This window comes from Diplotaxodon limnothrissa, linkage group LG19 (assembly GCF_057381915.1).
Source record: "Diplotaxodon limnothrissa isolate DT_005_m linkage group LG19, D_limnothrissa_male_GT1.1, whole genome shotgun sequence".
Classification (NCBI taxonomy): domain Eukaryota; kingdom Metazoa; phylum Chordata; class Actinopteri; order Cichliformes; family Cichlidae; genus Diplotaxodon; species Diplotaxodon limnothrissa.
The window spans coordinates 16,216,146-16,242,869 of NC_140614.1; the positions used below are offsets into that span (position 1 = coordinate 16,216,146).

The 26,724-nt window shown below is 42.2% G+C and overlaps 1 protein-coding gene across 3 annotated transcripts in view; it reads left to right on the top strand.

The window, feature by feature from the left end:
- ralgapa1 (Ral GTPase activating protein catalytic subunit alpha 1) overlaps positions 1-26,724 on the top strand; it is an 81,173-nt gene that overhangs the window by 11,505 nt on the left and 42,944 nt on the right. For 2 of the 3 annotated variants that reach the window (XM_085343637.1, XM_085343638.1), the window contains exons 9-34: positions 602-810; positions 928-1,245; positions 1,331-1,510; positions 1,655-1,726; positions 1,835-1,983; positions 2,106-2,229; positions 2,619-2,765; positions 2,912-3,002; positions 3,274-3,438; positions 4,693-4,842; positions 8,286-10,118; positions 13,574-13,698; positions 13,778-14,015; positions 14,378-14,572; positions 16,198-16,368; positions 16,502-16,695; positions 16,777-16,875; positions 16,957-17,112; positions 17,377-17,505; positions 17,599-17,724; positions 19,273-19,331; positions 21,174-21,282; positions 24,361-24,471; positions 24,698-24,766; positions 24,852-24,989; positions 25,702-25,885. In XM_085343637.1, the coding sequence (XP_085199763.1) occupies positions 602-810; positions 928-1,245; positions 1,331-1,510; positions 1,655-1,726; positions 1,835-1,983; positions 2,106-2,229; positions 2,619-2,765; positions 2,912-3,002; positions 3,274-3,438; positions 4,693-4,842; positions 8,286-10,118; positions 13,574-13,698; positions 13,778-14,015; positions 14,378-14,572; positions 16,198-16,368; positions 16,502-16,695; positions 16,777-16,875; positions 16,957-17,112; positions 17,377-17,505; positions 17,599-17,724; positions 19,273-19,331; positions 21,174-21,282; positions 24,361-24,471; positions 24,698-24,766; positions 24,852-24,989; positions 25,702-25,885 (5,541 nt within the window). The remainder of the gene's footprint in view (positions 1-601; positions 811-927; positions 1,246-1,330; positions 1,511-1,654; positions 1,727-1,834; positions 1,984-2,105; positions 2,230-2,618; positions 2,766-2,911; positions 3,003-3,273; positions 3,439-4,692; positions 4,843-8,285; positions 10,119-13,573; positions 13,699-13,777; positions 14,016-14,377; positions 14,573-16,197; positions 16,369-16,501; positions 16,696-16,776; positions 16,876-16,956; positions 17,113-17,376; positions 17,506-17,598; positions 17,725-19,272; positions 19,332-21,173; positions 21,283-24,360; positions 24,472-24,697; positions 24,767-24,851; positions 24,990-25,701; positions 25,886-26,724) is intronic. The other variant, XM_085343639.1, reaches the window with a different exon arrangement.

Below are 26,724 nucleotides of genomic sequence, written 5' to 3' on the forward strand. Positions count from 1 at the left end.
CTAAATAAGCTTATTTAACCAAAGAAACATTTATTTATTTGTGATGTGTACTGGGGAAAACAATGACCCTTCAATTTAGACAAGAGGGAGCCAAATCTGGAGTGGAGTAATGATAAATGAACTCATGTTTTGGTCTTTCTAAACACTTAAAGCACTTTTGTGGTACTAAAAGTGCTGCATTCACCAATTCACACACACATTACACCAATGGACATTCGGCATGGACTCCAGTTAATTAATGATCTGCTCTACCTACTAAAACTGAACAGGAGAAACATGAGCCCCTGAGACCTGGCTCATTATCATGGTGGAGCACCCAGCTGTCGTCGCATCGCCGTTTGAATAGTTTACAAACATTGCTGGACGTTACAGTAGAACTCTGCTCTGACAGTCTCACTTTGAAGGATGCTGTGTTGTAAGCACTGTCCTTTTCTGAGAAGACTGGTGTTTGTTCCACACTGTGCTGCTTTTATTAGCTATGCAACATGACTGTGTTGTGTTCACTTTGTGCACAACAAGAACAGACTCAAAACTCGGTGATCGTACCTCATAATTAATCCTGTGCCCCTTAAATATATATTCCTCTCTCCGTCATCCATAGATGTGCCTCCTATGCGTTCTAAGCCGTACTACAGTGTTGTGCGCAGAGAGCAGGACAGCGGCGAAACGCTATATTGCACTAAGGAAAGTTTCCTTCAGGCTCGAGTTGTCTTTATCCGCTGGCTGGTTTCCTTCTGGCTCGAGCCACGACCCAACACACATACCCACATCCCAGGAACAGAGGGAGAGAATGTCCCCAAGAACATACAGGTAAGTATGAGCACATTATTATGCATCACTTGGTTCTTGTGTTTTAACTGCTCAATTTGCAGAAGCAAATGCGAAAGATTTTAAAATACCTCTGACCCTGTCTCTGCTTACCTTCAGCGAGCAGCAGCTGGATTTGCAGCTCGCTCCACAGGCAGCTCAGAGGACAGCGGTGGGGGAGGGATTCGATCTGACAGCCACCTTGAAGCAAGCGGAAGCTCAAGTGGGCGAGGAGGAGGAAGCATGGAGCTCTCCGGAAGTGCAGGGACTGAACCTGAACAGAGCCACTCGAACACATCTACACTGACAGAGAGAGAGCCCAGCTCCTCCTCACTCTGCTCCATGGATGAAGAGCAGCTGACAGACATGGAGGTGGTGAGAAGAGTGCTGACCAGCTCCAGAACCAACGTCAACTTCATCACAGAGATCTTTCGACAGGTTAAGGAAAAATGGTTATTTATCATAAAGTGAGAACAGTTTCCTTGTATCTTTCTTGACATGTTCATATTCCCGGTTGCTGCAGGCGTTTCTTCTTCCCATGTGCGAGGCAGCGGCAATGCGAAAGGTGGTCCGAGTTTACCAGGAGTGGATCTCCATGGAAGACAAACCAGTTTTCATGAAGGAGCCAGAGGAGGGCCCTTATCCTATAGTCACGGCCACAAGTATGGATACAGGCTCGCAATTCGGAGACAAAGATGATGAGGTGAGAAATTTTGTGAAATCAGTCATGTAATTAGCTGAAATACTCAGGTAAACGTTCTGTACATTAGCAGCCAACAAGTTTCAGTTCTCAAGACCAGCTTGAGGTAAATAGAAGTGTTTATTTGTGTACTTTCCTTTTTTTAAGGGAATGAATAAAGTGATTGACAGTGAATTGTTGGAATACAGTGTTCATGCTGGAGTTCAAACTACACTACAGGTATGTTCTCACACACAAAAACTGCCAAACTTCCACAATCTTGGTGTTATTTCTTAAATATTTCTTGTGGTTTTGATTGCCTTTCTTCCGTCTCTGTCTCCTCTACAGGTGTTTATCACCCACTCCTCTAACGTTTTCCTGCTGGAACCAGCCAACGACATTAAGATCCTTTTGGAGGAGCATGTCGATATGTGCAAGCGAGTGCTGAACATCTACCGCAGCCTTGTCATGCATGAAACCATGGACCAGAAGACATGGTAAAAACACAAACAGCAGCGTAAAATGCCATCTAATTACATTTGTGTGCTCTCAACTACCTGCTGTTTCTGATTAAAGAAGAAGAACCGTTTAGCTTTAACGAGTGTTCCTGAATTTGTAGGGAGCAGATCTTGCTGATTTTGCTGAGGGTGACAGAGTCAGTAATGAAAAGGCCTCCATCCATCATGCCTCAGGGCAAGAAGAACAACACATTGTCGGGCAGATTAGCTGGACCCATCTTTCAGGTACGTTATAATAATGTCATGAAAATAAGGAGGCTCACTGGAAGGCCCGGCTACGCCGGCTCAGTCACTTCCACACACACAGCCACTCGGCTGGAGAGAGGCCTGGGGTTGGAGCTGGGGCAGGGTCAGGGGGGAAGCTGGGAACAGGGGGTTCAGGTAAGTTTGGCTCTGTGGCTGTTATCAGCCATAGAACAGGCGTACACGAGACATTAGCATCTGGGACTATAACGGATAGCAGTGGGACAGGGGGCACAGCAGGCCTGGAAACCCGGTCATCATCTAAAAGACTTCTATATTTCAATATTATATAATCATGTGTTTTAATATGTTACCACACTCTAGGGTTGCCAGCATGACTTATTTTACTTCATCCCTCTCTTTCTGTACAGACACTGATAGTAGCCTGGATTAAGGGCAACTTAAACGTCTACATAAGCAGAGAGCTGTGGGATGACCTCCTCTCTGTCCTCTCCTCCCTAACCTGCTGGGAGGAGCTGGTCACTGAATGGTCACTGACCATGGAGACGCTTACAAAGGTACTGAACAGGGACCACATATACCTCCGCTCTGCTATTAATATAACTAGATAAATTCAGTTCAACACTTATCCAAGTCCTCCAACTGTTACCACCTAAAACAGTGTGGTAAAAGATTAAAGCTTTGTTATGTCTCTGTGTCTTAGGTTTTGGCAAGGAACCTGTACAGTGTCGATCTGAATGAGCTGCCTCTCGACAAGCTCAGTGAACAAAAACAGAAGAAACATAAAGGAAAAGGTGAGTCACTTTTACCGACCTTCAAAAGACATTCCTGTGACTTCCTAAGAGCATATCTGGAACACAGCCGGCTGATTGTCACATCGCACTGCTGGAACCAAATGCAGCTCTGGAATATAAATTGGTCTGTTCATGTATTATTTTTTGACTGCAAAAAACTGAGGTCACAGAAAAACTACTAATTTGTAAATTTAGCCGATTTCTAGATGTAAATAGCACACGTGTTTTCAGCTCAGTTCACCGAGAAGTCATTCCTCTGTTCTTACAACAGGTATTGGTCCGGAGAGCCAGCGGCAGGTTGTCGATCGTTCCTTCTCTAAAGGCTGGAGCAGAGACCAACCAGGCCAGGCAGCCGCCATGAGACAGCGAAGCGCCACCACCGCTGGGTCACCAGGCATCGAAAAAGCCCGCAGTATTGTCCGGCAGAAGACTGTAGGTCAGTGTGCCCTCTTCCTACAACTCTGCTCCCTTTGAATGTAAATGTTCATAGCACTGACTCCCAGAATTTGTCTATGCATACTTTGGAGAAATAAATGGTGCGCAACAAAGCCAAACTAGCATGCTGTCTTTCCTCAGTAGATTTTGGATACCGTCACGCTCTTCTCAAGTCAGTTTTGTTTGATTTAATGTCTCTCCTCTGCTTCCCTCCTCCTGCCCATCTGTCAGCCTGACAGGAAGCTGTGGCATATGCTCACTACCATTCCTCTCTGGAGTCATGTTTATGGAAAATCTTTAGCTGTGGCCATTAGTATGAAAGATGTAGTTACAGCAATGCTTGAATAGGTTTAGTATCAGCTGAGATGATGAATAAAACAAATCCGAAAATCAAGTTGGGACTTTAAAAATACATTCACAGCTCTAAATACCCCAATTAAAAATTGTAACTGTGATGCCAAAAATTTGAGTAGTACTATTAAATATTTGATAAAATATTTGACTCTTTTGGTAGAGAATTTTTTTTAACCTTGAAATCCATATATAATACTGTTTCCTCCTTTTTTAAGCTATATTACCAAAGATGTTTCAAACGTGAATACACGCAGCCAGCCAGTTTGAATAATCTCAGTGTTATGCATTACGATAAAGACGGTTCTGCTCCAGTTGTGAATGCCAGAGTAGATTGAAACTAACCACAACAAAGGACGTTCCTCCACACTCTGCAGGGATTGAAGGTTTGGTTCCAGAAGGGTCTCTACAACCGGATTAGTTTAGGATATTTTCTTGAATGTCAACATGATGATTCCCATTTTCATTTAATTTTATGTAGCGTTCCTGTTTGTCGTGGGCTTATGAAGAGACTTGAGCTGCAGAACTCCCACCAGCTCTCTCACTCTCTCACTCACCAACTTTCCTGCAAAACTAACCCTGTCTCACCCCTCCCTCACCTTCCCTTCCCGTCTCTGTCCCTCCATGCCCATCATGGAGCCCACCTTTTCAATACCATCCTGTCACTTGTCTCTTGTTCCACTAATTTCCTCCAAGCTGTGTTTCTATGCTTTTGTCTTATTTACTAAACGTATTCACTTGCTCTCTCTTTCTATTATCTTCATTTTTTATGTACTCTTTTCCACTTCTCCTTCCTCACTTACCTCTTAACCTTTATCTATACTTTTTTCCTCTTTTTTGTATTTTTCCCTTTTCTGTCCCACACTCTTCCTCTCTTCTGTTTCTCTTCTTCCCACTTCCTCAGCCCTGCGTAGCTGTTCTACAGGGGATTCTCTGCTGTCCTCAGCCTTTATCCGCAGTGCTAAGAGTGCTCCTGCTCTGGCTCCACCTCTTCCTGTCCTCCTCCACCACCACCACCACCCTTTACTACCCCCCCTTGCCGACCAGCTGGCAGGTACACACTCTTTGCACTACCTGTCTGCCTGCCTGCTGCCTGCCTGCCTGGATTAGTCGTCTACACAGACTGAAACTCTGCCTGTTGTCTTGTCTCTGAATATTTCTCTTTTCTTGTTTGTTTGTTATCACTGGATCAACAGTTTTCATCCGCTCCATCAACAGTCATTGACCCCATTCCCAGTTCAACTGCAACTTGGCTAATCTTAAAAGCTGTTGATCAGCAGTGCGCAAAATTTGCATGTTGCAAGTGTAGATCTCTGAATTTTTTTCATCGTTTAACAAGCAAGTTGTTTCTCAAATACGGTCTTTGTTCAGTAAAATGTCAAAAGATGGCCTAAAATGATTATTTGCAAGATGCAAAAGGGGCATATTTTTGTAAAACTGAAAGATATTCCCAAATCATATAATACAAAATATTTATATGCAAGATCTTCCACTGGAAGAACAGAGGTGCTTAAAGGTCTTTTTTTTTTTTTTTTTTTTTTTTTTATCAGACTTAATGTTTTCAAGGAGGTATGCAGAGGTTTCTTTACATCTTTAAAGGAAGAATCACATTGTTAAGTTAAATTAAGAACTTTCTTTTTCTGTAAACAGTAAAAAAAAAAAAAGGAGCCGATTGGGTCTTTCAGCTAATCAGCTGACAGATTATAGGTGGCGTAACATGAGCTACCTCTCTAGTGACTCTCCTTTTCTGATGTCTTGGGCTGCACTTGGCAGTGGTAGTGCTAGTTCTGGTTCTGCTCTGCAGATGGTGAGAATCCTTCGTCCACCTGCTGAAGTTTGTGGTTACAGAGGTTAGTGACAGCTCACAAAGCAGACAGCACAAGGACAGCCAGTGCAGCTGATTGATATTGAGGAGTACCACAGCAGTAACCTATCCAGGGAGCCAACTGAGAGAAGACTTGAGGGGAGTAGGGCAGAAACTGAACATTAAAGTAAGAGCAACCAATACATAGCCTTGTTTCTCAGATAGAAAAAAACTCAAAAACAAAACACTGAAGTGCTGATATGCTTTGGCAGGTGTTAGTACATCTGGCAGTCACCCAGATGATCAAGTATGTTTGTTGGAATCACTCAACTGTGATTGTATTTGTAGGATGTGTTAAATAATCACCTCAATATATACAGATCAGGCGTAACATTGATTGCCTGCCTAATATTGTGTTGGTTCACCTTTTGCTGTCAACTCTTACCTGCAGGGGCACGCACTCTGTATTGTTGTGCTCCTCAAACCATTCCTGAACTATTTTTGCTTTGTGAAAGAGACCACAGCCATCAGGGAGTACTGTTTCCACAAAAGAGTGCATGGTCTGCAACAGTGCTTAGGTAGATGGTATGTATCCAAGTAAAATCCACATGGATGGCAGGCCCCAGAGTTTCCCAGCAGAAAATCGCCCAAAACATTACACTGCCACTGCTGGCTTGCTGTCTTCCCATAGTGCATCCTGGCGGTAGGTGTTCCCCAGGTAAACAACAGACAGGCGCACCCATCTATGCGATATAAAAGAAACCGGAGTAATCAGGGCAGGTCACCTTTCAGTGGTGGGCAGGGGTCAGCTTGGCCACCCTGACTGGTCTGCAGTTCTGTAGCCACACATAGAAGAAACTGTGATGCACTGTGTATTCTGTATTTAATGTATTCAGCATTAAATTTTTCATTGCTTTGAGCTACAGCGGTTCATCCATTGGATCAGTCAGTGTTATAATGTTATGCCTGATCAATGAATGTCTTCAGCAGCTTGCTAAAATGCTATTTTAAACACGCCTGCATATGTAAACTAGAACTAGTTTATATATGCATATTTATTATATAAATCGAATTCATTCTGGGCCAGCCAGTAGTGAACAAACATGTATGTCATTTTCAGTCTGTGTTCCAAACATTTCACTTAGACTTTAGATGTAAGTGGGATTTGCTTTTCTTGTTGTACACCTGTTTGCATGAAACTCGACATACCTGTTTTCTTTGTTATTTGCTTATCATCTTGCTTGCCTGCCTGCCTGCCCGCCTATTAGCCTGCACCTTACTCTTATCTGCCTGCACACACATTTGTCTTCGAGGTCTTGCCATTAACTCTACATATTTGCATTTTTTTCTGCGTGTTATAAGTCACTTTATTTCTCTACCTTTCTTCTTGATCTTCCTTTCACCAATTTTTTTGGTGTAAAATTTCATATGATTTGCTTTATTCTTGCAGTGGCTTTTGCTCGGACAGCTCTCCTTTCTCTTTAGTATGAGAGGATGATGACTCGCATATCATTTTTGTTGTTTTTAGTGTGTCTGTGTGTGGTGGTCACTAATGGATGGTTATTGTGCAAGAGAGAAAACCCACTGAAATAATTGTAAATGAAACTTAAGGGGAATTTCTGTGACATTAAACATGATGGTTGTACAACATAGCTTGCTCTTGCAAGTGCACAACAGCCAAACTGGGAAGCAGTCAGCTGTGTTGCTGCATTGTTGCAAGCGAAATGGTGTATAGTATAACACACAGGTGTTGAACTCCAGGCCTCAAGGGCCGGTGTCCTGCAGGTTTTAGATGTGTCCTTGATCCAACACAGCTGATTTAAATAGCTAAATTACCTCCTCAACATTTCTCAGTGTTCTCCAGAAGCCTGGTAATGAACTAATCATTGGATTCAGATGTGTTGACCCAGGCTGATGTCTAAAACCTGCAGGACACTGGCCCTCGAGGCCTGGAGTTCGACACCCCTGGTATAACATATGAGGGAAAGAGATTTTTATATAAATGATTTTGATCTTGTCCATCTTCTTTATCTTCTTAAAATCAAATTCCAGCTTCATATTCATGCCATCAAACTATGCTAGTTCAGAATTATCCTTATTTATCTTATTCTGGACCTTATTGCAATTCTAAGTTTGTCCTCTGTCTGAAGCAATATCTCTTAGCACGTAGGTTGGGCTTCTGTGTTCACAGGCAGAGCTATGTGCCTGAGATAGTCATATTAGGGAATTATCTACTCTCTTTAAAATCATCTTGAGCCAAACATAGAAAAAAACTGTTCTGAAGCCAGACCTTTTGACTCGGGGAGTCTATTTGTTGATAGTTCGCAGTTTAAAACTTAATTAATAATAATATTTATGAAGATGTAACTACCAAACAGTCAGCATTCAGGCATTTATCCAATGTTTTTTTTTTCTTTTTCTACTAAAACAAGGTAAAAAAGGTCATGGTTAGCACCAGTAGTAGCTTGATAAATAGCCATAGGATGTTTGCTATGAATACATTTTGTTTTTGTAAGCAACATCAGTGAGTACAATCTGATAAAGAACCAGACTTTAGATAACTTCTGCCTAATGCATTCTTTCAGATCTGTGTGTGTGCGTGCGTGCGTGCGTGTGCACATGCCTGCATGCACAGTTTTTAATGTGTCTCCTCCCCTTTCTGCTCCAGCTAATGCCACTCCTTTTCCTTCCAGACCTCGAGGATCCACCAATCACACTGACATCCCGCACGTCTCGGATGCGCCACTCATCCCAGAGCGACGAGACTCCTCCCATCTCCTGTTCTGAGGTCTTCCAGGGTGGGGCTTGTGATCTGGATACCCCAGCCCCATCCTCCCTTGCAAGGAGCAGCAGTGCCTCTGACATCATGGAGCCTTTCATCACAGAGCGGGTCAAAGGTGAAGATCCCCAGAGGGATCCAAATTTGATCCCAAATCCTTCTCCCCATCACCACCACTCCACAACTTCTTCCTTACTCGTAACCAACAGCCACGCAGCTCAACCACCCTCACAGTCCCTCACCTTCTCTTCTCCCACCCCTTTTGCCTTCTCCAATGGTGCTGTTTCCTCGTCCTCAGAGGTAAAAGATGATGGTAGTGTGTGCGATCAATTCTGGCACCAAAGTGTCTCTCGAAGCCGAGGTTCTAGTTCCGATTGGGTGAGTGACTGGGACTCAGCCTTCGCCTTTCAACCTGAAAAGGAAGCTGATGCAGATGAGGGTGAAACTGGGGAAGATGATTTATTCTCTTCTATTAGGGACTACCTCATTAACAAAGAAGCTGAGAGGAAGGGCGAGACAGGCGAGAAAGATAGTCCCGGTCGAGCGGTAGAAAACAGCGTTGCTTTACCCGCACTCGTGCAAACAGGATTGGCAAGAACACAGTTAGAAAACAGAGGGCAGCTCGGAGAAGCAAAGCAGGTGGTAAGGGAGGACAGACAGGTAAGTAAATCAGTGAGACATAGCAGTGTGGATTCTATTGAGGAGAATGAGGCAGAGCAGCCGAGTATCTATGAGTGCTTGGAGCTGCAGTGTCAGTGGCCATCACCCAGTGCTAAGGTGGGCTCTAGTTTAGAAAGAACTACTGCTGAAAAGAAGGTTGTGGGAGGAAATAGTGGAAAGGCAACAGTATTGGAAGAGAAATATGACTTATGGGGTGATACAGAAGAGAAACAAGATGATAAAGAAATGGCAGCAAATGACAAGTCCAGTTTAATTAGGCAAGATACTACTGTGGGTGAAGGAAGCAGTGAATCAGTTCCCCAAACTTCAGAACCCACTAAGACCAAGACCTCCCGTAGTAGCACTAAGAGGCATCATTCTGGGGGTGTCCATGTCAGTTTCCGGCCCTCAACTGAATCTGTCCAGTTCCATAACCCTCTTGAAAATAAGGAGGCCCACTGGAAAGCCCGGCTACGCCGGCTCAGTCACTTCCACACACACAGCCACTCGGCTGGAGAGAAACCTGGGGTTGGAGCTGGGGCAGGGTCAGGGGGGAAGCTGGGAACAGGGGGTTCAGGTAAGTTTGGCTCTGTGGCTGTTATCAGCCATAGAACAGGCGTACACGAGAAATTAGCATCTGGGACTCTAACAGATAGCAGTGGGACAGGGGGCACAGCAGGCCTGGAAACCCGGTCTGGGACTGGAGGGGACAAAGACAAGCAGCATGCTGGATCCTGTGTGGGATCCAGTCATGGCCCAGAGGTTCACTCTGAGGTGTTGTCAAGCAGTTCAGGTTCCTCAGGAGTGCGCGGACGTTTAGGACGTTCCGCCTTGCGATCTAGAGCCTCCCGCTCACGCTCCCAAGAGCCAGGGAGCACTGCCTCACGGCACCACCAGGGGGCTCTTCTTGGTGGTGTTTATAAGACTGTGGTTCACGCTCTGTCGTCCAAGCCTCGGCCCCAAGGTCAGGGGTCATCCCAAGGCTCGTCGCCGCAGCGGCAGGCCCGGGCCACCATGGGTGATGCATCACTCAGGGATCTCTACTCCCATGTCCTGGGCTACTTTGGACGAAAGACGACTACGCCAGGTGAGGATCGCAACGAACGAAGTTCTCACAAAGGAAACAGCTGTGGAAAGACAAATACTCACCACCACACAAACACCAGCAACTTTCTTTTCCTTTTTGGCTGTTTTTTTTTTTTCTTTTTTAACTGGTTTGTTATGATGGAATGACATTTTTGGCTGAAACTCATCATCTTGCTGCTGGACTGAAATTCAAACTCCCTGTTGATGTGTTTCCTCTTGAACGTAGCCCCTCCTCCAGCCTGCCTCTTATCAAGGACCCTCACCCTCTTACTTCCCATGCCTTTCCACTTCTCTAGCTCAGAAGCTCCCTCCCTCCTCCTTTCTGCTTCCTCTAAGGGTTTCGGGATTTTTAACCTTCTCACCTCCTTACCCTGTTCTCCACCTCCATCCTCACCTTGATGTTGCATGCAGCCTCCTCGTGCCTCCTTCGTCTCCTCCCCCGGACTCCGGCCCTTCTTCAGCTCTACAGAAGGAAATTGATCTACAGACAAGCTGACATACACTATACTATTGAGAAAGATCCCAGATATTTTGTAGCACTTTCAGGCTTTGATTCATTGTTGTCAATCAAGGAATATCAGTGATTTTACAAATTGAGTGTAAGCATTTAGCTGTAGTTCATTCTCACACCACTAGAGTGCAGCATAAGACCCTTTGATAAATTGATTGTAGTAATCTAGACAGAATTTGAATGAATATAAAAAGGTATGCACTTTCAAATTGGTAATGGTTATTTGCCTTGGACACTGCTACAGCCTTTATCAGCTATGCTGAATGGTTAAGTGCACATTTGAATCAGCAGCACAAATGCCACCTTTTTCTGTTCATTCTAATCCTTGGTGCAGAAGTGAGGCTATTTTACCTTCGGGTTTGGATTTTTGATAAGAGCACAATGATTCATCACCTGAATCTGTCTTGATGTGGAGTTACTGTTGCAAAACCACTTTTTAAAATCATGTTCTTACATTATTCAGGAGTATTGCATGGCAGCTTGTGTCAAATAATATACTTGTTTGGTTTGTCTACTAATGTTCCAGATGTTTGAGGCCTGCATTATTTATTTGTTTATTTTTTTTATTTAATTTTTTTATTACAGTAAGGAAGAAATTGCATTTTAGTGTAAATAAGCAATTTTGGGCATTCACGGTTTCACCTGGTACTTTTTTATACCAGATATTATATGCTGTGGCTGGTTAAACTCAGATTGATGGTGCTTTTGCATAATCCATGAGCACAAGTGGCGCCACTTGACCACACTCTTTTATGGTTCGGTTGTGCAGAATTTGCATGACTGAACTGAGTCCATTAGAATGAGCTTGTGCAGTTATTGTAAACTCTCCACACTGAAGTCCTTAAAAAAGGGCTTTATTAGGTCTAGTGTGTTGCATCATTGTTACTGTATTTGTCCATTCACAGCAGCTGGTACTTTACTGAACTGCAGCATGAGTGAGAGAAAGCTTGGAGTGCAGTGAGTCATTGGTAACTCTCCATGTAGAGTAATATATCCAGAATTGTTTTTATTTTTGGATCTCTTCGCTAAGAGTGTTGATCCAGTGGAGACAAGGTCATCCGTAGCTCTTATCTTATTGAGGTGATTTTGGTATCAGGTGCCAGACGACACACACTGCAATTGTTGAAATGACTCAACCGAATGGGCTGAACATGTGAAAAAAATCCACTAGAGATGAGTTGTCAAGTCTGTCAGATGGCATAGTCTGTGTAAGGTCAGCTCACAGCTTGTTTATGGTACTAATAGGGAATGCATTGTATATGTTAGCTTTAATGGTGCATTAATGAGACTAAAAACACTTTTCTTTTTCCTTCCATTTTGTGTTGCTATTGGTGATGTCATGGCAAATAACCATTACAGTAAAATATTATTTAACATCTGGGCAAGGGCACATGTCTGAATAACACACTAATTTTGCTTTTGAGTATTCAGGAATGATATCTGTAAGGCTTCAATAGAAGCAACATTAAGTTTACTTAAGTTCTCTCTGTACTATCACGGCCACAGTATTCTGATCCTGCTTAAATTTTTATGGTTGCGCTTACGTTACCTACTGCAGAGGTGGAGCAGATGATGTCTTTGGGTGATGTACAAGTGTACCTGCAGGGTATTCCCTTTTGAATTTTTCTTGTTCGGTGGTAAATTCTGTGTTAAATGTGGCAGTAAATAATTTGGTTGCTATTTTTGTATCCAAGCTAACAGCAGTATAACTCATAGTAACATAACTGCACTAATGTGGGCCTGTGGTATGCTGCTTGTTTGGAGCTAACAGTGTGATACTCTCTCTTGCTCTGTCTGCATGGTGTGTATTAACTCCTGCATTGCTTTCCTGGTGGTTATTGATGCGCCTGCTATTGTGGCTTTTCTTTATTTAAAAAATACAGTTTTAAATAACATTCAGGCCTACAGTATACACACACATCAGGACTGCTCTTAAATCATCAATTTTACCAGTTACTAGTTTGTTTTAGTGATATTGTGACATTTCAGTGTAACATCTGATCACTGTGCTTTAAATGGTGCTTTTAATGCTCTGTGGGCAATGTTGGGATTACTGTTTCCTGATCAAAAACAAAATGTCACCATATCTTTGATTTTTAGATGTTTACAAAGATTATCAACAAGTCAGACCTGATGATAGTCATGTTACACAATTCCTTATTTCTTGGTATGTCTAAGTTTTCTATCATTGAAACTGTTTGCGTGGGTAAGCATCAGTCAAGCCCCTCTCAGGCATCTGCTCCTTTCTGTAAATGTGACCGCATCTGAGCAAGTCCTGTCTGAATGCACATCCTGGTCACTTTTTCATTAGAAAACTCAAGAAAAGACTTGAACTGTTAACTACCTAAAAACTGGATATTTATGCACCTTAAACATCATGGACAGCACAACAAATAAAACTTTGAGACGTCTTAATAACTTTAAAGGTGTGCATTGAAGTATTTTATTTTGAAAGTCCAGTTGCCGCTAACCAGCCAGGCTCGGCTCTGGTATGTAAATTTACTACCTGCTGGCTGGCCTGGGAATGATGTCATTCAGCTTCCTCTCCAGTGAGTCTCTTCCTGGATTTCCTTAAGAGCGGTTGTCAGCTGGACTTCAGGGTTGTGGAGTTGGAAGAGAGACTTGCCGGTGAAGCAGCTGCATGATGTTGAGGATCAGAATAGTGAGCTGGCCTGTTTGAAGATGGGGACAATGTCTGAATGGGTGTATGCTGTCACTTTAACAGGTTAATAGTTTTGTATACAATGTCTGACAGGGGCTTCACAGTCTGTCTTTGTGTGTTTGCTTACTTATATGGCTCCCTATGCTTGTGAATGCTCATTGGTTTTTATCATTCCTGTGTGTGTGTGTGTGTGTGTGTGTGTGTGTGTGTGTGTGTGTGTGTGTGTGTGTGTTTATTATAACCTTGTCTACCTCTGTGCCTCATTATGCATTTGTGTTTGTAGCCAATAAAGAGGAGGTGGTCCAGAAGGCCCGTCCAGTCTCCACTGATGTTGGAAGCAGCAACCCAAACTTCTCTGACCTCATGGATGAGTTTATCCAGGAGAGACTGAGGGCCAAAGGAACTTCAGTTAGTACAACACGCACGCTAATTTCAGATTGTGTCATAAGATGGAAGATACGAGCGTCACTTTCTCCTCTGTACACAGGGTCGCCGTGGCAGCAGCCCGGGAAGCCTGGAAGTTCCCAGGGATCTGCCAGAGCTCCTGGAGGCCAGTCATAGTCGTGATGGATCGCGACCCTTAGATGATCTTCGGCCTGTCGATGATCCGGGGGTTCCCTCTGAGTGGACGTCACCCGCTAGTGCCAGCGGTTCTGATGTCATCAGCTCCGACAGCCAGTCAGACTCCTTTAATGCCTTTCAGTACTCCACCTGCAAATTTGATAGTAAGGAACAAGATATGAGCAGTTTATTTATGCTGCACGGCACACATTTATCCTCTTTTTAAAACAATATTAAAGTATAAAACTGTTATCTTGAGCAAAACTTTTTATTAGTTCGTGTAAAATAGTTTTATGTTATTAAATAATCATTTTTTCTGCCAAGAGAAGCAGAAAAACACAAAATTGAGTTTCTTTTTTTTAAGGTAAATTAATCTGTAGGAGTAAGCCATCTCATCTTCTGTTTAACTTTGAAGAAGTTTTTGTGAAGTGTTTAAAAATAATGCATCACAGTTTGTCAGGCTGCTGAAATTAAAAGAGGAAAATCAACAACTGTACAGCAATGATGACTTTTCTTTCTTTTGTAGATTTTACTTTTAGCTCCGAGGCGTCTGCAGGGGGAGCTGGATCTGCAGCAGGAGGGGGAGGAGGTCGAGGCAGCTCGCTGGATCAGGACAGTCTCGGTGGGGGCGTGGCCTGTGAAGAGCAGGAGGTGGCCAGTTTGACGACACTTCACATCGACTCAGAGACGAGCAGCCTGAGCCACACTGTCACGGTTACAGGTAGGGACATAACAGACTTCAGCTCAATGCCTGCTCACCAGAACCCTTAAATACTGTGTTTTTATGCCATCTAAGGGGTTTTCCCAGTGCGTAATCTCCCAGTAGATTAAATGGGGGGGGGGAAATATAACAAATATTCAGAAAACATCCCAAAAACTGTGAGAATTTACTCTAATAAAGATAAAAGAAGTTGAAATAAATAACGCTTATGTAACACTGATTTAACGCTTAAATAACGTTTGTTTATTTAGGAGCCATTTGATACAGTTTATCAAATTTTTTGGTAAACGCGTTGTAAATTAAGTCTATCTGAAATGTAGGTTCTTTGCGTCGATCATGCAAGCACACACACACACACAAACTAACAATGGTTATCAAGTGTTTCTATGCAAGGTTACTTTAATCTAGTAAACAAATGGTTGTGTGTAGGCTGTGTAGCCTCTTAGATTTATCAGTTCGTGTTGGTGTTTGCGATAAGCACCTATTTTGTAAACAGATCCTCGTAACACTAATGAAGGATAAAGTAGGACTGGGCATCTAATAGAAATGTAAATTCAATTTCGGCTTCCAGTGGTTATTATAATAGAATAAGATGGAATAAAATTAATGCTTTTATCCATTATTTTTGCTGCAAAAAATTGATACAAGCATTAATAATACTGCAAAGTGTTGTTTTTTTCTTCCGTTATGAATCGAGGGCGTTCTTTTCCTTAGTAAGAGTCTAGTTTCGAAGGCTCGGCTGTCCCATTCAGGTCTCTGTCGTTTAACTTGTGGCCGCCGTGAAGTTTGCTGTTCACCAGCTCATCTCCCCGCACCTGCAGACATCCAGTGGTTGAATCTTCAGAACAGCAGTTGCCCTAACTCCCTACTGGATTTATGAATCCCTGTTAGATATTAACTAATCAAGATTACAACTTTAAATAACTAAGTGATCATGCCTTTTGTTGTAATCAAGCAGCCCTACTCTGAATAGAATATCACCTTTTTTTTTTTAAATTTAAGCCCGTTTTTTACTTTACCACCTCTCTACAGCGATGTGCATCCCTAAGAACATTTTATATGAAATTTGAGTGCAGGCTCTCATTGACCACAATGTTGAGTATCCATTTAAAATGATGTAAAAGGACCCAAACAATGATAGGCACTCTGCAAAAGAAACCCAGTCGAGTAAACCTTTTTAGAAATACTCTTGAAGGTACAAGATCAACAGATACTTTGAATGCAGTCTTTTGTTATTGATTAACAAGAACATCTATCATGTTTTCAGGATTTCTTTTTAAAAATATCACAGTGATGAGTGTCAATAAAAAGCATGAGAGTAGTATAATAAAATACATAATAGCTGAAGCAAATAACATGCTTATAAATCACATTAGTGTGATCCAGAACAAAGAGAAAAATGGACTAAACTATCATAAGAAAGTATTTTTCTGATTGTCTTGGTTTTCTATGTGATCTTTAAAATGACGTTTTTTACTATCCACTTAGCACTTAGGTTTTAAGTGTCCTTCTTTGATATAAGTCAGAATAAAAACAACCTCTCAGCCTCACATTCCACCATAAAGCATGAATCTCATCCTCCCGTTGCCTTATCAGGAGTTGATGTTTTCTGTATTCTTTCCCAGGTTCGGAGAGTGCATCACCCATGCATTCACTCGGGGGCTCTCGTTCCCAGACTCCTTCTCCTGCCACTTTGACAGCAGAGCACACTGAGCACACGCATTCCCACTCCCACACCCATTTACAGCTGGACCAGAAACTCCACAACTCTGTCTTACAGACCCCCGATGACCTGGGTAATACTCAGAGGCATTCACTTTGAGATGCTTTTTCCTGTTCATACAAAGTGTAGTACTTTAATCATGTTTGTGAATATGAAATACTTTGTAGGATGACTCAGTCATGTTCTCATTGACTCATTAATTCCAGAAACGAGTGAGTTCCCCAGTGAGGACTGTAGCGTGATGGCGGGCGGCTCTCTGACCGGATGGCACGCAGATGTTGCCACGGTAATGTGGCGAAGGATGCTGGGTATCCTGGGAGATGTGAACAGCATCAAGGACCCAGAAATCCACGCTCAGGTCTTTGACTACCTGTGTGAACTTTGGCAAAACCTGGCCAAGGTGAGAATTGAGACATACAGTGAACCCGCAACTCCTGTGTCAGTGAACATGTTCTCCAATGACGAGCTTTTCTGTTTGCAGATCAGGGATAATTTGGGCATTTCTCTGGATAACCAGTCGTCTCCTCCACCCCCTGTTCTGATCCCACCCCTGAGAATCCTCACCCCTTGGCTCTTTAAGGTATGTGTGATAGAGAGGTAACAATAAGGGTTATAACATAACATGTGTTTCAGTGTTAGTTAAGCAATCTTTTCTCTTTAGGCCACCATGCTGACAGAGCGTTACAAGCAGGGGAAACTTCACGCCTACAAGCTGATTTGTAGGATCATGAAGAGACGGCAAGACGTTTCACCAAACACAGACTATCTGACACACTTCTATAACATCATGCATCAAGGACTTCTCCACCAAGACCAGGTAGAGTGGTCTCAAATTTATACTTGAACATAATATATGAACAAACAGCATATTTTATATTTTACAGATTTCTTTAATCTTGCAGCTGTTAATAAAACATTTTTTAATGTTAAATACTCAAATCCAGCTCTTTAAGCACAGAGTAAGTGCAGGAAAGCAGGGAAATGGGGAGAAAAGATAGTCATGCAGGCAAACATGCTGTGCTACTGTGAATGCACCTTTGAAGCTAAATGTTTAAAAAAAAAACCTGTATTACTTTTACAGGACATTGTGAACACCATCATCAAACACTGTAGTCCCAGGTTCTTTAGTATCGGTCTACCTGGAGCCACCATGCTGATCCTGGATTTCATCATCGCAGCTTCTAGAGTCACTGCCTGCTCATCACTCAATGTAAGAAATCCTCCCATTTGCAATGTTGGTTTCCAGCTTTACAGGAGCTGATTCTTTCATTCCTGTCCTCCTAACAAGTTTTATTTTCCAAAGGCTCCAAGAGTTGAAGCACAGATTCTTCTCGGATCTCTGGTGTGCTTTCCCAACTTTTACGGGGAGCTTCCTGCTCTCCACCCCACCACAGCTGACGTGGTACTTACCAAGTTCCCTGATGTCAAGGTACGCGAATGCCGATCATCATCTTCCACCTTACCTTATCCCTAGTATCCTCCCCTATCACAACAACTCTCTGCATGTCCTCCTTCACTACATCCATGAATCTTCTCTTAAGTCTTTTTCTTTTCCTCCTGCCTGGGAGCTCCATATTCAACTTCCTTTGTTCAGTAAATCCACTATCCCTCCTGTGCACATGTCCAAACTATCTCAACCTTAACCTTATCTCCAGCCTGAGCTGTCCTTCTAATGTATGTAAATGTAGTTTATGGAATATTTTCAGTAGCAGTGTATTTAGGTGGCTGAAATTATTCTTCACCAGAGGCTCCCCTTGTTTGGATAATAGGGAATTATAGCCATCCTAGCAGTTACAACTGCACAGAAAATTCTTCTTTTTTAATCTTGCAGCATCCTTTCTGCAAATGATATGCAGCGCAGCCTGGTTCAGTGTATTCACAGTGGATAAACTGTTCATCATACCTCATATGCACTTCTCTGGGAGAGTATTACAATACACCGCAATAAAATATTGAGAAAATAAAATTTTTTTTTTAAAGAAATTACTTTAATCTTCCTGTAAGTTCGGGGAAAAGCAGGACAATACAGTTAAACTGACAGGTCTGAAAATGTGTTAGTTTTTTTTTTTTTTTTCCAACTCACACATCAAAAGCTCAAAAAGTTTATCTACATTGTTTGTAATCCAGGTCAGTTCAAACATCGACTGTCCATAGGGGATCTCGAAAGCAAACTAATAGGCTAATGTCTCATCAACCATTCTTGTTTGAGCTAAGGGCGATGGGAGTGATGTTGTTATTGTTGTTGGTGCCATGTAAACTGCTAATGCCATGCGTGGCAGCGCCTCAGGCTCACTCACTGCTTTCTTATGTGGCAGAAGCTTGTTTTGAATCACTAAGCGGTCATTAACACTGACCAGAGGGACAAGACCAGGGAGTGTGTGAACGTGTCTGGGGTGTGTGTTGACCTGTTTAAACTGTGACTATGTGTCCATATTTAGTCCAGCATATCTGTCTACGATATGCATTAACACCACACGGTGTAGTTCCTTGAATCTGTTTCCTGTTTGTCTTGACTGGGAACTATTAAGCTTGTCCTCATTTTCTGACATATAAATAGTGTTGAAATGATGGATGCTCATATCAAACATTGCCAAATAATGAGGTTAGCTTAAAGGGAGGGGGAAATTAACTAAAATGGCTTGTTTCAGATACTGGACAAACTCAAGGACTACATCGAGGCCTTGTGTAAGATGGAGAAGGATTATTTTGAACAGTGAATCATGCAAAGCTACTCTAATAGGTCCATTTTAAGGATGCAGTCTGTTTATTATTTATTATACACACCTTTAAGGGCTACTCAATTATGGCAAAAATCATAATCCCAATTATTATCATCATCAGTATTTTGATCTGAGTTCTGTAACAAGACTTTTTATATTAATGCCTATAATAACAATACTAGTGGTCAGCTGATATATTGCTATTGAAAACTCATGTGCTGTATGTTTTTGTTTTTTTGTTGTTTTCTTTTTTTAAGGAGCATATCGTCAAAACCATCCTGACCTCTGCCAGGGATGAACCCTCTGCTCCTGCTAGGTAAAGGGTTTATAAAGTTTATTTATTTATTTTATTTATTTATTTATTTATTTTTTACAGTGTTGCGCAGGTGCCCCAGGTTACCTAAAGTTATCATTTGTTAATAAATTCCTTAAGTATGTAACCACATCTGTTTGTGCTCACCGTTGGCGAGTATTTCTTTATTTTATGCTGGTTCCTGTGTGTAAAATTAATATATGCAGTGATTCCGATAAACTGCATTTATACAGGGAGTGCAGAATTATTAGGCAAATGAGTATTTTGTCCACATCATCCTCTTCATGCATGTTGTCTTACTCCAAGCTGTATAGGCTCGAAAGCCTACTACCAATTAAGCATATTAGGTGATGTGCATCTCTGTAATGAGAAGGGGTGTGGTCTAATGACATCAACACCCTATATTAGGTGTGCATAATTATTAGGCAACGTCCTTTCCTTTGGCAAAATGGGTCAAAAGAAGGACTTGACAGGCTCAGAAAAGTCAAAAATAGTGAGATATCTTGCAGAAGGATGCAGCAGTCTCAAAATTGCAAAGCTTCTGAAGCGTGATCATCGAACAATCAAGCGTTTCATTCAAAATAGTCAACAGGGTCACAAGAAGCGTGTGGAAAAACCAAGGCGCAAAATAACTGCCCATGAACTGAGAAAAGTCAAGCGTGCAGCTGCCAAGATGCCACTTGCCACCAGTTTGGCCATATTTCAGAGCTGCAACATCACTGGAGTGCCCAAAAGCACAAGGTGTGCAATACTCAGAGACATGGCCAAGGTAAGAAAGGCTGAAAGACGACCACCACTGAACAAGACACACAAGCTGAAACGTCAAGACTGGGCCAAGAAATATCTCAAGGCTGGTTTTTCTAAGGTTTTATGGACTGATGAAATGAGAGTGAGTCTTGATGGGCCAGATGGATGGGCCCGTGGCTGGATTGGTAAAGGGCAGAGAGCTCCAGTCCGACTCAGACGCCAGCAAGGTGGAGGTGGAGTACTGGTTTGGGCTGGTATCATCAAAGATGAGCTTGTGGGGCCTTTTCGGGTCGAGGATGGAGTCAAGCTCAACTCCCAGTCCTACTGCCAGTTTCTGGAAGACACCTTCTTCAAGCGGTGGTACAGGAAGAAGTCTGCATCCTTCAAGAAAAACATGATTTTCATGCAGGACAATGCTCCATCACACGCGTCCAAGTACTCCACAGCGTGGCTGGCAAGAAAGGGTATAAAAGAAGAAAAACTAATGACATGGCCTCCTTGTTCACCTGATCTGAACCCCATTGAGAACCTGTGGTCCATCATCAAATGTGAGATTTACAAGGAGGGAAAACAGTACACCTCTCTGAACAGTGTCTGGGAGGCTGTGGTTGCTGCTGCACGCAATGTTGATGGTGAACAGATCAAAACACTGACAGAATCCATGGATGGCAGGCTTTTGAGTGTCCTTGCAAAGAAAGGTGGCTATATTGGTCGCTGATTTGTTTTTGTTTTGTTTTTGAATGTCAGAAATGTATATTTGTGAATGTGGAGATGTTATATTGGTTTCACTGGTAAAAATAAATAATTGAAATGGGTATATATTTGTTTTTTGTTAGGTTGCCTAATAATTATGCACAGTAATAGTCACCTGCACACACAGATATCCCCCTAAAATAGCTAAAACTAAAAACAAACTAAAAACTACTTCCAAAAACATTTAGCTTTGATATTAATGAGTTTTTTGGGTTCATTGAGAACATGGTTGTTGTTCAATAATAACATTATTCCTCAAAAATACAACTTGCCTAATAATTCTGCACTCCCTGTAGAGGCCTTTATTGCAAAACTGCTTGCTCACACTGTGCTGTTTTTTGTTAGGTGTGTGGCTTTGTGCAGTCTGGGGATATGGCTGTGTGAGGAGCTGGCCCACGGGACTCAACATCCACAGATTAAAGATGCTCTCAATGTGATCTGTGTTACCTTGAAGGTCAGTTACACCTCAGTACATCTATAAATGGCAATTAAGTTCTGTTCAGCTGGACTTCCAAAAAGCAACCTAAATTTTATATTTGAACTGTGACTCATTAAGACTGAAATGTCAGACCAGTCTGATCGCATTATGAGTTGTGTTATAGTTGTCTGTTCTCACACTTTGTCCCCATTGACCATGGATCTCTCAGTTTCTGACTGTGGTCCAGTGAAATAAGACCAAAGCAGTGACTCTGATTCAAAGGCATAGCAGACTGGCCGCATGTTGCACAGATCTGCTCAACACACTAGTGCCAAAACATCTGCTCCTTTTTAGGCTGAAAGTCTATCATACTGTTTCCATGAGGCAAGCCATGGTATAGTGCAGACCACTTACATAGACAAATAAATTTAATGTAGTGTATGAGAGAACGTACGTCTGTTCTTTATCCTTTTCTTTCTTTTTTTTTAAGACAGACACATTTTCAATGATCCCTTCTCTACATCTGAATGTGAATCCTATTTAATACTTTGTGAACCCTGAAAATGATTGGCTGCAGCCGGATTGCCAATCCAAACTATAGAACTGGTATCTTTGTTGATATATTCCTGTTGTTGTTAAGATAGCCTTTGATAGGAAACTCCTATGTAAAATCCTGTAAAATGTGTCGGTTATAAAAATTAAAGGGTCGCTGTCATCATGCCTCTCACTCCTCTCTGTTCTATACCCTTCCCACTAGACAAGTATGGATACATGAGTGTACTTCATTTAAGAGAATAAAAATTAGCAACAAAGACACATAAACATAGAGACCAGTTAGCGAGGCCCTGGTGAGAATGTGTATTCCCATGGAGGTTGTTGGCAGTCGCTGTGAGATGATTGCAAAGAGGTTGCAAACTAGTGGCTGAGTGGCAATAAAACTGTAATGGAAACTAGAAATTAAGTACCTTCGCTTTCAAAGTAAAAATGTGTCTTACCACTGCAACTGACACGTTTCAAGAGAAGCAACACTTTTTTTTTGCCAACTGTGGATGCAGGGATCTCTATTCCTGCATGACTGTTTCTTTATCAGTTGATTTTAAGGTAGCCATGTTAACCTGTGCAAGATTTTTTTTCAGTCTGATTAAAATTCACTGTAGATCTTCACTAAATAAGGTAATCGTTTTGACATTGACAGAATTATCTAACTTTTAAGAATTGGCGGAAGTTGATTTCTGATGTAAACAAACATCGCTTTCTGGGTTTTTTCTTTAGTGTCACCTTGCTGTGTGCCACAGATTTCAATTTCTCCCTTCTTACTTACTTTTGTGACTTCACGAGAAGGTTAACACATGCACCTCTAATGAGCCTTAAGACTCCTTTTACTCGACATCTAAAAATAGTTCTGGGTATTCTAATTTATTAGAATCAGGGGAATTTATTTGGGGCGATCGTGGCTCAAGAGTTGGGAGTTCGTCTTGTAATCGGAAGGTTGCCGGTTCGAGCCCCGGCTCCGACAGTCTCGGTAGTTGTGTCCTTGGGCAAGACACTTCACCCGTTGCCTACTGGTGGTGGTCAGAGGGCCCGGTGGCGCCAGTGTCTGGCAGCCTCGCCTCTGTCAGTGTGCCCCAGGGCAGCTGTGGCTACAATGTAGCTTGCCATCACCAGTGTGTGAATGGGTGGATGACTGAATATAGTGTAAAGCGTTTTGGGTTCCTTAAGGGACTAAGTAAAGCACTATACAAATAAAAGGTTATAATGCATTTTTGTCCAATGCCAGAAACATGTTGCATACCACAGCTTTAAATTCAGAGTTATAGATAAGGTAAGCAGACCAAAGTATAGAGTTAATACTGGAGGATTAGATGGAGGGTGTGTTTAACATGTTGTCCTTTGAGCAGCCAAAGTACGATGGAAAACGCTGTTGGAGATGAGTGTTGGTGAAATTTCCGTAGTGGGCTTAGTGTGTTTCAGACTGGGAGGCCTGTGGATCACAATAATACGGCCCAACATTTACTGTCATCTAAAGCCAAACACACACACTCACACACACATACCTTTTCCACCTTGGAATCCCTTGCTCGTATATCGGCAGCCAACGACCCATCACTCACTCTCACACACACACACACTCACACACTCACACACACACTCACACTCGCATTCACTCACTCCTGGGAGCAAACCCTGGACTGTCAATATGTTTGGTCCTTCTTCAGATAGGAGACTAATCCAGAGGGAATGCTGCAAGCTGTGTCTCTCGCACACACACACTATTGCATGTATACACACATCTTGTCCACTTTTGAATCTCTTGCCTTCATACCAGCAGCCAGTAGCTCCAGCCATTGGCTTTGTGACACACACACACACACACACACAAAGCTTGAGGGATTGTCATATTTCCATGCTCTTCCTGCTGTTCTCTTTGCCTTTCATCTGTAAGCATTTTTTGCCTTGTCGTCCGTGATCCTCATTACAGCCCGACTAATCTGTAAATTCTCTTTCTCTGTACTTATTATGCTGTAAACACCTTGTTAACCTTAAACAAGTATAGCAAATACTATCTGTGGGATTTCAGCATGGATAACTGATGTGTTAGTTGTGACAGATAAGATATGATACCTGCCAGTATTAATTTGAACAGTGCCAATATGTGAAGGAGAATGTGTGTTTTTAGACTGGCAGGCAACTCAAAGAGAAGCTTTAGAGATAATAAAAATAGATGATTTATTATATGATATTTAGACTAATAATTTACTGACTTCATATCATTTTTTTATATTTTATATTTTTGTTGACTAATTTAAGCCAAAGTTTTAATAGCTTAGAAAAAATGCGCAAGCTACTTGTTTAATCCTTCTAACGGTCCTGTGGAACCATTCATCCTCTTTCCTGGACATGTTCACTTCCTAGAGAGAAGGTTCAAAATAATTTGGCCTGAAATAGGATTTGGTATTAACAAGCAACCTCATTATGGCTTTGTGAAATACAAGACGTGCCAGTGACAGATGTTTGATAACTGATACAGATGGATTTTGCTAAAAATGAATGTGTGTATGAATTTAACCCAGACCGGTGAATTAACATCAATGTTTTTTCTCCTCTGTCCCTCAGTACCCCAATAAGAGTGTAGCGCTGGTGGCGTCAGACATCCTGCACCTTCTGATCAGTTACGTTGATCATCTGCAGAAATTCCCACCCGACACTCCAAAGAAGATCGTAGAGGTGAGACATAAAATACAGAGAACATTTGAGCAACATTAATATTTTAATATTTCTGAATATTGGTTAAGACCGCTATTGCTTTGCTATAACATCGTAATGACTGAAGTCATGCTGTGTAAAGCCAAGGCCTCACAGTGCTGGTAGACATTAACAAATTTTTTATAGAGGTTTTAAAAACTGTGGCTGAGGGATTTATGCTCATTTTAATCTTACTCTCTTCTTTCAGATTTTGATTGCCACCATCACATACTTGCTGCCTACTACTGAGTCTTCACCTCATGAACTGGATAAAAGGGTAAGCTGCTCACATTCACTTAACAACACTTTTTTAAAAACTCGCTGGATTGTTAGTTTTTAAAAATTGTACTTGTGTGTTGCAGCTGGTAGTTTCCCTCCTGTTGTGTCTGTTGGATTGGGTGATGGCACTGCCTCCAAAGACTCTTCTTCAGCCTGTGCAAACACGAAGCCCCCCAGAGAGGGACCAGCCTACCAAAACGCTCCTCAGCTGTATTTATAAGGTATATGCTTGTGTTTATATTCACTGTCATATGCAGTAGCGGTTTTAGATACGGGCGACACGGGCGGTATCGTGGTGGGGGGGCGGCATCACGGGCCTCTGCAAAAAAAAATAAAAATAAAATGCTCGTACTCATGCTGCTCCAACGTCAGCCAGCGCATATTGGGAATGGTACAGGCACCGATCGGTTTTCTATCGCCCATTTGCTGGGAGTAAGGACACCCTTCGTTTGCGAGGTGCGCCTGCTGCTTGCGGCGCAGAGAGGAGAGGGCGGGGGATTTTCTGACCGGCTGGAGCAGCATCTAATAACCAACTCGCAAAGTAAACAAAATAAAAACAAACCAACAAACACGAAAACACCAGACATCATGATACAGACTTATAATTTGCTCGGTGCACCTTCTCGCTGCTGAAGTCGAAGTAAACTTTATTGTCATCTCCGCTACATACAGTCCAGTACATAGAGAGACGAAACGACGAGGCTCCAGTTACAGCAGTGCAAGTAAACAAACAATATATATAAGAAGAGTAAGAAAATAAATATACACTTTAGGACTGGGGGTAAAGGGATCAATAACAATTTAAAATTTACAAATAGGCTAGGACCGCCACTGCATATATGTCAGTATTAGGCCAGTTTGGCTCAACTGGAGCTGTAAACGATACACAAATGAATCCACTCATCTGCTTTTTTCTTTTAAAAATGTGTCCAGGTATTACATGGCTGTGTGTATGGGGCACAGTCTTTCAGCAATCCCAAGTATTTCCCGCTGCAACTGTCGGACCTGTTGAGTCCAGACTACGACCCGTTCTTGCCTTTAGAGAACCTCCGAGAACCAGAACCGCTACACAGTCCGGACTCTGAGCGATCCAGCAAACTGCAGCCAGTCACCGAAGGTAATGCATCAAGCAGTGGAAATGCACTGCTCCGCGGTTAACACCTATTACGTTTCTGTTTTTTCCTCTTGTCGCTTTAATAATCCATGCAATGTGGTGCGTTGGTCCAGATGCATATAGAAAATCTTTACACTATGACACCAAGGTCTCTGCAAAACTTTTGGTTTAGTCTTTACATGTGTACACACCTGTCTGCATCTGTGTCGGAGTATATATCATCTCCTGCTGTGGTTCACTAGGACTCTGTCTAGTTTAATGACTGGAGTAGCCCGAAAGGCCATGCTTCTCTTCTCCTGTCTTCTCTCGTCTAACCACTAATCTTCACTTACACAATTCCGTTTTTTATTCTTTTAATATCCTAAGACTATTTTCTGCTAATGTTCCTCTCACTTCTATTACATTCTGCTGGCTTCATTTATCATTTATTTTTGCTTCCCTTTGCCTTGTCTGCCTCTTTTAGAGCACCCTACGAGGTTCAGGGAGTCATTGAAAATCTGGTCAATACATATCTGTACTCTGTGCACAGCCTGTCAATAAGGAGTTGCCGTAAAGCGTGCGCGCGTGTGTGTTTCACAGTGTGTGTGTAATGATGTTGATTAACCAGGATCGGCTGGCAGCACAATGTGTGATGGCATTGGCTTCTTCTCAGCATGGTGCAAACTATGTACGAGCTGAAAGTGTGCTTGTACTTTCTCCTAGTTTCTACAGTGATTCCTTAAGTTAACTTGTAAACTAAAGAACAAGTCAGAGTACCCTTCACACTTTTTCTGTCACTGTGAAACTCCAGGTTTAACACTTTTGTTGTTTATTTTATCGGTGGATGCTACTCGCCTCTCTGC